The 13,526-nt window shown below is 34.5% G+C and overlaps 1 protein-coding gene across 3 annotated transcripts; it reads right to left on the bottom strand.

The window, feature by feature from the left end:
• Positions 1-2,598: 2,598 nt before the first annotated feature.
• On the bottom strand, positions 2,599-11,954 carry LOC126725616 (BEL1-like homeodomain protein 8). Of its 3 annotated transcripts, none has more exons than XM_050430431.1 (5): positions 11,692-11,954; positions 9,257-10,730; positions 4,185-4,588; positions 4,042-4,102; positions 2,599-3,419 (listed from the first exon to the last, which is right to left on the bottom strand). In XM_050430431.1, exons 2-5 carry the CDS (start codon positions 10,676-10,678, stop codon positions 2,880-2,882), a joined length of 2,427 nt encoding a protein of 808 aa, XP_050286388.1. In that variant the 5' UTR covers positions 10,679-10,730; positions 11,692-11,954; the 3' UTR covers positions 2,599-2,879. The 3 variants fall into 3 exon arrangements, with proteins under 3 accessions (XP_050286388.1, XP_050286383.1, XP_050286395.1); XM_050430426.1 differs by having other exon boundaries at positions 9,257-10,724; positions 11,692-11,953; XM_050430438.1 differs by lacking the exon at positions 11,692-11,954 and adding an exon at positions 10,821-11,669 and having other exon boundaries at positions 9,257-10,724.
• Between the last annotated feature and the right edge of the window lie 1,572 nt (positions 11,955-13,526).

The following is a 13,526-nucleotide window of genomic DNA, read 5'->3' as shown; positions in this document are numbered from 1 at the left end:
GTAGAGCTATGTTTAATTTGAAACTGATGACTGATCAAGATTCATTAGTGGAATAACAATCTTTAAAATGGAATTGAATTCACATTTTAAAGGATCATTGGGTTTTAATTGGTCCTAATTAATATAGGCACGACTAGAATTAATTAGACGTAAAATTCTCATTGGCCTAACTCAAAACAAAGGATGAACACACATGCATGGAATGAAACCAATAGAATATCTGGACATTTTAAATTGTTACATGAAATTTTCATAAGTGAATAATTACTTCATAGCTAAAAACCCTAATCTCTTTTAGGGTCAACCTAATCAGAAGAGGGGTTAATCATGATAAAAATAACTTATACATTCCTTGAAATGCCAAAAAATCAAAGCAAAAATGGATAATTATGAAATTGGGCATCAAAAGTGATGATCAACACTTTGACCCTAGCTTAAAGTGCCAATCGCATACAAAGAGCCTACTTTCAGCACTTTGATGCTAAGGCAGAGCAATTTGATATTTTGCTTTTATTTTCTCATAGTCTTCCTTTTTTTCAACATTTTTTGGATAAATACATCTCATTTATCAGAAAACAATAAAATAAAAAATCCCACGGGCCACAAGAATCAAACCACCAAAAAACCCTTCTTTTATAAAAAGGAAAAGAATCAACATCAATGAGGACTCAAGCTTGGCCAGTTTTGGAATTTCTTGTGTAAAGGTTTGGAAAGTGGCAAAAATACCTTCACCTTTGGAAAACCTCCTTCAAAAACCACTAAATTGAAGGCTTATCCTCACCATTTTTACAAGCACAAAAATACTTCAACTACTTGGCTTTTCCCATTCAAGTATGAATTAGTCCTCTAGTCCCAGCCAAAGCCATAAAATCGAGATTCCCCTCAATCACTATTTTTATCATCCAAAATAGAGAGAAGGCCCGTGGATCCTTCAAAAAAGATGGAGACTTGATCATCAACAGAGTTCGTGTTCAAAGATAGGAGCCTACAAAGGAAGCCATCATCAAGCTCTTTATTTGGAGGGGTGCGTGCAACTAAATTTCAAAAGTAATTTTCTTGATTTATTTTTTTAGAATGTTAGCTACACTTTTGTGTCATAGATAGGATATCGTGGATTGATTGATGACATGTAGGGTTGATATGCCACATATGATAATGGGAATCTTGAAATGAATAATCATATGAGCTAGAATTTATTCATATTCACATTCATAATATCATGCTTTATCATTCTAATTTTGTGATATCCCTGAGGATTTCACTTGGTGATTGAATTCAAGGAAATTCTAGGGAATGTTAAGAATGTATGATTCAAACCCAACCAAATGTTAGATGGATTGATGAATTGCGTTAACCTCTCAATCATAGGCTTAGTGGTTAAAGGTTGTATTTATTCTTCTTCTTTTTCCATGTGCACTAACCTCTTAATTTTTATGGATTTCAAGTTTTTTAGCTTAATTATCCCCATGTGTTGTTTTCTTATTATCATTTATTTTTATGTATGATATGATCTTTCTAAATGTATTTGTTTGATTGCTAATAATGACAAAGATTATAATTGACCATTAATTCCTAATAAACCGATCTTTAGATCGGGTCAGGATCGGTACTTACATCTCCTCATCTCATCACCTAGCCTTTAAACTTAAATTGTAGAATCTATATTAGACTTGTTCCATTGTAATTTTTGTTATTTACATTATAACTAGGAGATTAAACCCAAGTAATTTGATTTGAATCTTTTATTTTTCATTGTTCAATAGAATAAATGAAATAAATTTTATTCATCAAGAAAATGGATATTTATTGTTTTCCTTATCTTTTACCTTAAATAAATCAAATGGTGTCTTCATTTGCAAATCTAGTAATCTAGAAGCGTAGGCATTGTTACTTGTTAGTTAAGTCTCTATTACAAGACTTGCTATCTAAGGTGATTCCCAAAAAATATTGGTCGTCACAATGATTAGCAGGTCGATAACTATTTTGGGGCTATTTTTGTTGGACACAAATAAGAATCTAAATGCAATCTTAAAATCCTTTGAATTTGTTTTACTAGTTGAAATTTTGGGAGTATAGGTAAGGCGCAAATCAAACATTTAGGACTCATTGAGGATCGCGCCATATATGTGAGTGAGTGAGTTCCATATTCATGATTTTTTTGGTTTGATTTGTGTAAATGAGGACCGTATGAAAGATTTCATGTGTGCGCGTGCACATGTTCAAGGACTTTCGAAGAGACCATTTATTTGTCAGTTGTCTGGAAGTAACCATTTAGTATAAATGAGTCATCAAAATAATTTTGTACAAAATATGTCACAATGAATTTATAATATACATGTGCATTGTGCAAATATTGACTAGTTTTACTTTAATTTCATCATCTTCCTACATATCTCACCAACACAAGCATTGCCTCCTCGTAGCTGGTGAGGGTGCAGGTTTGTCGTAGCGCACGCACTAGAGACATTCCAGGAGGCTCTCTCTCTCTCTCTCTCTCTCTCTCTCTCTCTCTCTCTCTCATATTTAGGTTTTTTTTTTTTCATACAAGGATATTACATAATTGCACCTAGGGTGAGGGAAGTTGCCTCACCTAAGAAGTTAGTAGTGGACTGTGGAAAATATATAGCATATCATCTTAAAAGATTACAAATATGATATCAGGCGATTCAAGCCACATTACAAGGATGAATGGTCTCTCACCATCACGCATCCCCTATGCAGGATCTACTAACAATGGATGACTCCTTTAAGAAATCATCTATTTGTCAATATACACAACTTCAGAGAGGCCAATGCATAATGAAACATGGTGGCAGTAAGGAGCCGTGTCTTCTCCCTTTATTCACTTCCAATGCTGCTGGCAACAAGCATTATATAAATCAGCCCACAAAATCATGAATCATCTGCCCTCCAAATTGCTGCCTAAGCTGATCCTCCTGTTGCTGCAACTGGTGCTGGTGCTGGTGCTGGTGCTGGTGCTGATGCTGATGCTGATGCTGTGCATTTTCTGCACCATGCCTGAGACCCAATGTAAGGGAAACAGCTCCAACTCCAAGTCCCCCAATCTCGAGGCCACCTCGCTGGTATGGGACAAAACCCATCAATGATGACCCATCCATGTTTGTTGGAATCTGACAATCCATTCTCGAACGCTTCTCTTGATTCCACTGCTCTGCATCAAGTCCATGTCCAGTGCTCAGTGAGGACTCCATACCTAAGCATTCCATCTGCTTATTGTGCATTGCATTAATGCTTAGATTGTTAGGGAGTTGGTCACGGCTACCTTCAGCAGCTGAGTTTCCACCATTCTTGTTGGAATTTTGGTTGGCTTCTGCCACACCTTTAGTTTCGAGCATGTGTATTTCTTCGACCATTGGTTTCCAAACACGCACGCGGGCATTTATGAACCAGTTCGACACCTGCATTTATCAGTCAAAATATCACCACGGCTAAAACTCATGTTTTTTCATACAAAGGTCAGTATGGTTATGAGTTATGACCAATATTCTTAATCCAAGCAGCAAACTCGAGAGAAAGAAAAGAAAGTATAACAACACATTTCTAGATACTACTATTTGTAGGCACAAGCCAAACTCCACATAGCCCAACAGGAACTTCTGGCTAGACCATAATTAAATCAACAATGCTACAACATCACTTTCATTGGGACCACTACTGACATCATTTTTATTATACACCAATCACAATCTATCATATCAGTAGTTGTCTAATAATTATTGACATTATTAGACTTACTGTAATTAAATGGGATCAAAACACTAAGGTTTGGGAGTGGTGATTTTTATTGTATAATTTGATAGTTAAGGAAGGGAAAACTTGAATCATGGACTTCTTTGTTGAATACCAAGCAATACCAATTGAGCTACGAGTAGAGGGAGGGGGGTGTTGATTTCTTTAATTGAGAATGTTCTTTCATGCTACTATACTAGATTGGCTTTAATACCACCACACACCAGTTTAGACAACCAAACAAATTGATTTAAGATGCTGAATTATGTAATAAAAATTAATTAACCTTACCTGGTTTCGAGAAAGACCTGTTTGAGTGGCTAACATGTGCTTGTCTGTGTCCGTGGGGTACCTAAAACAGCATCATCCATAAACACAACAAATTCACATGATATTAAAATTGTAAAACAAACAAATCACGCAGAGAGGCTTACGGGTGAAGAAAATGTTCAAATAGCCAGGCTCTAAGAATAGCGACCGAACGTTCTGGTAGGCCTCTCTGGGGCCTCCAGACATGTTGGGTTTCAAGGAACCCCACATTGCCCCCACCATATTTGTGCCTTTGCAAGCTCTGGTCCAAGTACTTCAGCCTCGACGTACTTGTATCAACTTTACTACTGCTCGTACCAGTTGTCGGTGATGACAAATCCTCCCCGAGAGTTCTTCTTATATGCTTAAGCTGGTCTGAGATAGCATTCTTTAGAGACCGAAAGTGCCTAGAGACTGACTTCAGAGCCAAGGATATGTAAGGAGTGGCAGAACTTAGACCTGCTACTGTTTCAAAGGATGAAACTACCATCTGCATTTGCTGATGATATTGCTTGTACCTTCTGCATACCTTTCACATAAAAGAAGAGAAAGGTCCAGCACAGCAAGTCACAAAGCAAGAACAGTACATGCAACTACTTAGAGGAGTACTGCAACCAATATAATAATATTCACAATATTTATCCAATCAAATCACTTTATCATTTACTGTTAACCACTTGTCATCTAGACAATTGTGAGATCTTTTTATAGCACTAGGCAGTTTACTCAACTCAAGGGTGCCTTTTTTTTTTTTTTAAATAAGTGACTTGGGTGAAAATTGATAACAACCATCATGAAAGAAATTCAATAGTTATAATGTTATGATAACAACTTATGCAGAGTAAGATGATATTTTCTTTGAGTGCACTTACTTTGGTCGGTCTTTTTGCTTAGGCAAAAGAGGGAAAAAGTGTTGGAAATTTTATTTTATTTAGAGTTAAGTATGATGAGAATGATAGTATTCTACAACCAGCAATTCGTTTATTTCCAAACTGACCCATTTATTATCTATTATTTGATTGACTAATCCTTTAGATTGACTAATCCTTATATTGGAATGGGTGAAAGAGAGTAATGACAGTTGAAATGTGTTGTCTATTCATCCTAGAATGAGAAAAATTAATAGTAACATTAACATGGGCCCTAAATTCACACTACAATGAGGCCTTTGGACATTGACAGACACAACTCATTGGGTCTCGGACTTTAATAAAGCGACTAGAAAAGAAGTGGTGTGTACTGTTAATTGAAATTTAAATTTCAATGGTCCTACATATCCTATCCTAATGACAATGTGGGCCATTTAAAATTCCGGTTCTTTGTTCCCTAAAGTTTCACTTTAAATTTAAAGTTGTTCAATGATTATTTATCTTTTTCATTGGTTTCAATCAACTGTTTGCAGTTAACATAGGCAATGGCTATATTCCTTTTATAGCATATTTGGACAAAAGAATAGTCACAGCTGCCTCATCATGATTTTAAAAAGACATTAGGACTCTCTTAAGAGTGAAAGCTAGAACGGATCTTTCATCAATCTAGAATCATCTTATATATTTATTAAAAATCGGGAACTTTAACGCATATGGATGCCCTACGGGCCTATGAAATGCATCAAAAGTTAGCATCAACATGTAAACTGAAATTTAAAAAAAAAAAAAATTAATTGAAATTTCAGACTTTGAAGATTTTTCTATCAAAGATGAGCATATAAAATCAGTGAGAAGCACATATCAATCAATCGAAAAACTTAATTCCATTTTCACTTGAATATGAGAGCAAAAAACTTGAGAAAGCAGTGCAATAACATTCCACATGGCAACATGGGCAAGACGAGGTTGTCAAATGATATCCAAACCAATACGGTAATGCCTTAAGACTCAAGGACACTGCAAGGCAGCAAGAGTTCATTAGACAAAGATACCAAACATTTGACAGGGAGAGATAGCGATACACAAAGGATGTCAAGTACTATATGTGAGGGCATCATATAGGTGTGTGCTAAGTCCCACACTGAGCATTATTTACTATATAAACAAGTATAGGTATCACTGATGTGTGTAGTCATTTTGAGGTATTGCATAAATTCTCATATAATGACAGTGCACCATCAACCTATCAAACATGTTACTTTTAGAGAATTAGCAAGTTAAAACTGCCATGAATCATCCAGATGCATGCTATAATCCTCCAAACTCAAGGAAATAAAATAGTGAGGAGTGATTTGCAAAGTGTTAGAGATATATTAGCCCATTAGCATAGGCCCAAGCCTAATTCTACTTTATGTGCAAGCCAAGTCTCCTACTTGTACTAGAAGTCTATTAGTCTAGGGTTTAATCTACTATGCTAATGGGCTAATATATCTCTAACACAAAGAAATAACCAAATTATCTCCTACTAGGATACAATCCATCTTAATTTCATCTTTTTCTGTTTTTTTTTTTTTTTTTTTTTTTTTTTTTTTTACTAATAAGAATTGGTGAAAACCAAGGTAAGAATTGAGAAATTGAAAAGCAAAGGCTTCATATTAGGTGCCAAGACCTACTTTAGGGAGACCAAATAACTTATCCAAATATTTAACCTATGCATACACAGCTACAATCCAACCAACTTCCAAACACGTGTTGACTAGCAGAACAACAGTATAGTCAAGTGAATAACGAAAAGAAAATGAAGAAAGGAAGTAACTTAGGAGTCTAGGGGAGACTAGCATTAGTTACACAAACAACGTCATCAAAATCATAATCATACACATATTAGCATTGAAAAGAACATAAAAAATTCAAATTTGATACCATGTTAAGTGATATTGGATATCCAATATTTCATTCAGCACTGGTATTCCAACTTTTGTACAGCAATACCCCACTGCAAGCCTGAATCTCCATAGAAGGCAATAGAAGCACTAGAAAATAAAAATCATCCTCATTGCCAGTCATATTTTTTTAATGTTGTGTATGTTTTTCTATGTGTAAGTTGTTCCAACGGCTAGTCTCAAGCATTAAATCCAACCTTTGTTAATTAATTTTTCCCAAGATTAATTGATTCAGTCTGAAGTGACTTCCGTGAGATTGAGTGATTGACTCAATGGGAAGGATGAGCAACCTCATTTCAATATGACTAGGGGAGATCTAATTCTTGGTATGCATATGTGGAGGACGCCTAGATAAGGATAAAATATAAAGCTCAAAGATGAGAGCCGATTTGAAAAAATTAAAGAGAAGGGGCAAACATTGACACTAGAGGGGATCTAATTATGGAAAATATCCTCTCATACTCATTTACATCCACTATTTTACATCAATATCTACATTGATATGAAAATGTAGATGTAAAACATACATCCACTGTTTTAAAATGTCCACATTTTAAAACATGAAAGTGAATGTAAAAATAAGAGTTTCATTGCCCATCTTATTATCGGTAACATGTTGATCCCAAGATCAAATATTAGATTAATATCCTAATCAGTGATTTTTTTTTTTTTTTTTTTTTTTGGGATGAATCACTTAAGCTCATGGCTAAACTGTCCCCAGGTCCTGTCGAGTGACTACCACAGCCAGCTACATAGAGCCTATAATAGTAGAGCTGCATCAAGCAGAGAGTGATTGAAAACCTTTAGTCACCCTTATGAATATGGACACTATATGTTAAATTTGGAGCAGTAGCACACAGTTTTCCAGTTCAAAATTATATTCAACTATGAACCCACTTGGTTGCACCCACTTGGTTGCACTTTTTATAACTTAGTTATAACATGTGCGTGTGTGTATATATGTGTGTGTATATATATATATATATATATATATATATAGAGAGAGAGAGAGAGAGCTACAAGTCCTTCCTTATTTGTCTCTGTTAATACCCCTTCTTCCCTTTCTCCACCAATCCCAAGAAAGAATGTCTTAACTTTTCTATCACTGTTCTTCAAACATAAAGACAGATTTTTTTTCAATGAGAACAGTATTTAAAACGTAATTTTCTCTATGAATAGTTTTATATCTTGCATTTCCTTTTATCAATACAATTTGGAACTCGCCTGGATTATAGGCGGATAATTACAGTTGAGATTTTTAACAAATTATTTTGTTGCATTAGATGAAAAATAAACTTTGAGAACATAGATATAATACAGATTTTCTTTTTCGTTTTCTATATAAATTTATAATCTGAAAGGTGAGATTTGAGGCCTGAAAAAGGTTTTGAAACCAAATTCATGTGTACTTAGTTTGTTATAAACACTGAGCTACAAAGTCAGAGGACTCCAACTATAATTTTGACCTGAGTGGTGCTAGGGGGAAAAGGATCGTTTCCATCCGAAATGGATGAATATTATAGTTTAAATTAAATTTTAATATTTTGAAGGTATACAAACAACCATGTTATTTAAAATTTTGAATGATGTTGACAAACCGTTAGATCTAGAAATTAAATCCTAATTAACAGTGAAATGGAAGAAATGGAGAGCCTTGAAATGTAAAGGAACTTTTTCATGCTAGGGAAATTAAAAATTTTATTGCATAAGCCTGACAAACCAATGTGGCATCCATCACAAAAAGAATAGTCAATCATTCATTTACTATGTTGTTAAAATCTACCAATCAAATTCATTGTCATTTCAATTTGTAAATATATTTTAATAAAATTGGTGGGAAATTGTTTTTTCTATACACATTGATAGTTGGGAGCAGTGGAATTTATATATTGGATGTCTATGTTAAAAACACCAAGAGATTCCAATTAAGCTAAAAGCTCTTGACAAAAAAATTCTAAAGCTACTACAAATTTTACTACAAAATGTCACAAACTAATCATTGTGACATGCAATGAATGTGATTAATGGACATCAACCTAATTAATTATCATTTGAATTACTTTTTAGTGGTTTATGACACATTAACTTGTTAGCTTTATGTAGCAAAAATTGTAATATCTCTAACATCACTTGCTAAACTAAAGTTAGCTTTAGCATTTTCCTTTTAACATACTTATCTACACCCAATAATCAATGCATGTTGTTGGTTTCTAACAATTTAAATCCTTTCAAAACAAAAGAAACTAACATGCCATTGTCATTTTAACATTATCACACACGCATACACTATTTACATATCTCACACAAGCATATACATATATATATATATATATATATTAACAAATGGAAGATAATTAATTAGATAAAGATAAATCAACAACCAACCTCCTCCTGCATATATAGAAGCTTTGCCTTCTTTTGTTGGTAGTCAGGCCGAAAAGATTCACAAGAGCTACTCCCAACTCCACCATCACCACTAATTTCATTTGAACTATAAAATGTGGAGGAAGATCCACCTGAATTGTTACCCATTGCACCAACCTCAGTTTCAGTAGCATTCATAGCATCACCTGAGGTGCTAACCTCGCTAGACATCCTCTCAGACACCTCACATGGTTTCAAGAGTTTTAAACCACTCTTTATACCACAAAATTCATCCAATAACAGCTGTGCAGGCCTCAAGAACTTTGAACTCTTTAAAATGGTTGCATATCCTGTGAAAGGGCCAAGAGGACCAGTGTTTCTATAAGTGTTAGTAGTAGAAACCCCCACTATGTCTTGAAGAGATTTCCCACTACCTTTACTAATTATAGATGGCTTTGGTCCTGACCCACATGATCCCTCTCCAAACTGAGGCAGTTTTGAAGTTGGGTTTGATGAAAGTGAGAGTGATAAACCCTGAGGATTGGAATCAGTATTCACAACATTTCTCAATTCTTCATCACTACTCTTTCTTGCAGCAAAACCCAATTCACCACCACTCCAATTCTCAACTGGTCTATTTGGCCAAGCACCAGCGTTTTCAAAACACAACACGTCTGACTGATTTCCATAGGCTGGAAGTAGAGCAAGTTCGTTCCCACCCTCTGGCCATGCACGGCCAGTTCCTCTCAAATTGTGCTGCACAAGTGACACCATTTCTAACCCCTGGGTTCTGTTAGAAGCTGAAGTGACAACATCTTGGAGACTATTTTGGTAAAGTGGAGAAGAAGATGTGAAATGCTTTTGTCTATCTTGGGTACTGGACGGATTTTTGAAAGACGACCTGACATCTTGAAACTCATTGAAATGACTAGGTTTCGAATAGTGTGGATATCCAGAAATGTTATTTACTTCCCCGAAAAACACTGGGCTTGGAACAACATTGCTTTCACTACCTACCGAACCACTAGCATAATTCACCGCCCAATCACAGCCTTGCTGTGAACCACCATGGCTTTTCCAATTACGTGGTTCACCGGGGGCTTTAGGTAAAGAATTGAAATTGGAGGAGATTGGGTGAGCGTGAGATGAATTGGCAAATGGGTCAGTTGCATCTATCTCTTGGCGAACATTTGACTTCGAAGAAAAATGGATCATATCTGAGGAGTATACAGCTGGGTCATAAAGCAAATTGGCATTGTCAACATTCCGAACTTGAACAAGATCTGGGTTTAGCCTCGAGTGGACGACTGGTATTTGTTCCAAATTGTCAGGAAAATCTTCTAAATGGTGAGATGGGGTTGAACTTTGTTGCGGAACTCTCAACTTATCACGCCGGCTTTGCTGTGCTACATGCAGTTCAGGCCTAAAGCCACTCATCTCCATTGACTCACCAAGCTAGAGTTGAAAGTACCATTCTCTAAGCACTTTTCTGCAACTTATCATCGTGTTCAAACATCAAAAATAAAACATATATTATATAATCAATTTAAATTACAAAGAATAATAGGGCTGCTCTACATCTTACCTCAGTGATATTCAAAGAATGCATGCGTTGATAACATAACACATAAAATGCACACTGTGCAGCTAGGAGGACGACACAAAAGACGAAGAAAGATTCAAGGTAAAAGCTTCACCAAATAGAGAAAGACACAGAGAGAAAGAGAGAGAGAGAGAGAGAGAGAGAGATGCCACTATCTTGTTTCGAATTTATTACCACTGCTTGTTTCTTTTTTTGTTTTGTTTTATTGTTTGTTGTTTTGGGTCATAGGTTTTACTTTGAAATAACAAGTCACTGTACTGACTTCCCTACCAAAGCGACAATTATTTCATACACACACCGCTCCGAAACTTTATCACAAACAGTGCAATCCCTATCGCTGTCGGTAATCTTCAACTTGATGAACACCCAAAAAACAGTAAAGCTTTTTAGATCAAAAATCGAAACGTAAAAGCATCACCACCACTTCAGCTAGAGAATCACAATACCACATGTCCACGTCTATCATGCTGAAACCCTAATCCGACCATCGAAGAAAAAAAGTACAATAAATAATGTAGGATCCGAGTTACAGATCCAGCTGACTCAGCTCAAGAACACCTCTAAAACCTGTCTATGAATAAGCTCTGAGAAGCTATATAATTTAAACATAAACAGTGACCCAAATTTTGAAAAAGATAAAATAATAAATAAAAGTGAGATTTTCACTTAAGTGTCATAATTCGACAAAGACCCATGACACCAAAAAGCAAAACCATAATCAAGAACATACGTACAGTTCCACATAAACTAGTTACATCTAAGTAGATCTTCATCAATCTCAAAACCAAAAACAAAACAAAAACACAAAAATTGTCATTGCAAAAACTTCAAAAAGTAGTTCATTCATGCTTACCTCTTCCACCGAATTATGGTACCTCAGATCTCAATTCTGAGAAAGACCCTTTTGAAACTCGAATCTGACACATCTTCTTTTTTCCCTGGTTGTTCGAGATTCTTGAGGACGAGGTTTGTGTTACGCTAGGGACTATGATGGAGCTTGAGAGAAAGAGAGCCTTGAAAGCACACAATATGACAATAATTGCGAACAAGTTTTTAGCAAACTGTCGCCGTTAGCTTTAACGTGTATATTAGGTCCGTTACTTTTAACGGCGACAATGTGTCAATTTTTAAGAATTGAATTCCGGGTCCCCCAAACCGAAATTTTGCACTCATATTATTTGTTTCTTGGCTAAAGATATAGAGGCAGCGTGTGATATAGGTATAAAGAAACACCCTTGATGAATGGTATTAATTACGGAAAAGTACCACTGTGTAGTCGGGGATTTTGTAGTTTTGTGATAAGTGTACTAATGTACGGTTAATAGAGACTAGTTAGAGAGCAACAGGTACTGTCGTTGACGACCATAATTAACAAATCGTTTGTTTTTTTATTGACAGTGTATTAAATATACTTTTTTTTTATACTTTGTACTTTTATAAATCTAAAAGTAAGATTTTTTAAAAAGTTGTACTATACATGAATAAAATAAATTAAAAACTAAGCAGAAAAGTGATGGGAGAAAACAGAACCTACTCTACCTTTAATTAATGGTGGTATATTAAAGATTGAAACTTTTTTTTTTAATCTTAATTCTTGAATAATAAAAAATCAACTTTGTATTTTTCTACTGTTTTACGTACTCAACTTTCTTCTTTCTATTGTATTGTGCAATTTATCGCACCAGATACGTTAGGTCTGCCTGCCCTTCCATAAATACTTTGCTTGATTTACATATTAATTAAAAAAATATAAACAAATAAATTAAAAGAGCTCTCTACAAGTAAAATCTGCCACTTTTTTTTCTTTTTTTCCCTATTTGTGGGTTGAGTTGAGCAACTAAAGTCCTTAACTCACTTTCTCAAACAAAAAAAAAAAAAAAAAAGTCCTTAACTCAAGTTAGAGTAACATTCACTAAAATTTATTTCTTTTAAAAAAAAATTATGTTCATAACTCTTTAATCATAAGTTCTATAAAATAAATTATTAATGGTTTTAATTTAAACCTGTTATTGAAATTACTTTTTTTAACATAACATTTCTCAAAAAAATGCATACTAAACACATAATATTTATCTTTTTCTTAATAAAACAATATTAAATTTGAGTATTGTTTAACACTCTTTTGTTTATAGATCCTTCAAAAGTTTTAAGAAATCTTAATTTATGTACATTTTCGTTAAATACCAACTTCTCAAAATCTAGGAATAAAAGAGATGTTACCAAAAAAAAAAAGAGTTACAATAAAAGCAAGTCTCAAATTTTACTTTGTAATAATTCTATAAGACTCATTTTCTTCCAATTTTAGTTAATTAGCATTAATGAAAGAGTGTACAAACTTAAAATTTAATTGATGAAAATATTTATTCTTAAAAGATTTCAATTAACAAACATCTTCATAGAATAACATAACTCAGTAATGGAGGTCTTGCCAAGTTCAAGTTCTTTGTTCTGTGTGAATACTGATGTTAGCCTGCCTTCAAAAGAAGCCCACCTCACAGTTTCCTTAAGATCTATGACTTTGTCTATTAGACCAAGCAAAATTGCTTTGTTGATTTGAGTTGAAAGTCAAAGCATAAACTTCTAGGCTTGCAATCTGTTGTGATTCAAAATTTAAGAAGGAAAACTAAAAAATTTCGGTGCCTTGATAATTGAAGAGGAAAGCTACGAAAACAGTAAATGCAAGGAATA

This window comes from Quercus robur, chromosome 1, assembly GCF_932294415.1.
Source record: "Quercus robur chromosome 1, dhQueRobu3.1, whole genome shotgun sequence".
NCBI classification, from domain to species: domain Eukaryota; kingdom Viridiplantae; phylum Streptophyta; class Magnoliopsida; order Fagales; family Fagaceae; genus Quercus; species Quercus robur.
The sequence above is the reverse complement of the archived record's forward strand: the minus strand, read 5'-3'. Positions and strand labels throughout refer to the sequence as shown.

What these genes read in the sequence shown, in the direction of transcription:
- LOC126725616 (XM_050430431.1), bottom strand. Translation starts at nt 10,678, where the DNA reads ATGGAGATGAGTGGCTTTAGGCCTGAACTGCATGTAGCACAGCAAAGC. An exon ending in TTCTATATATGCAGGAGGAG is followed by an intron (nt 4,589 to 9,256) that starts GTTGGTTGTTGA and finishes TTTATGTGAAAG; the next exon opens with GTATGCAGAAGGTACAAGCA. An exon ending in CAGGTCTTTCTCGAAACCAG is followed by an intron (nt 3,420 to 4,041) that starts GTAAGGTTAATT and finishes TGATAAATGCAG; the next exon opens with GTGTCGAACTGGTTCATAAA.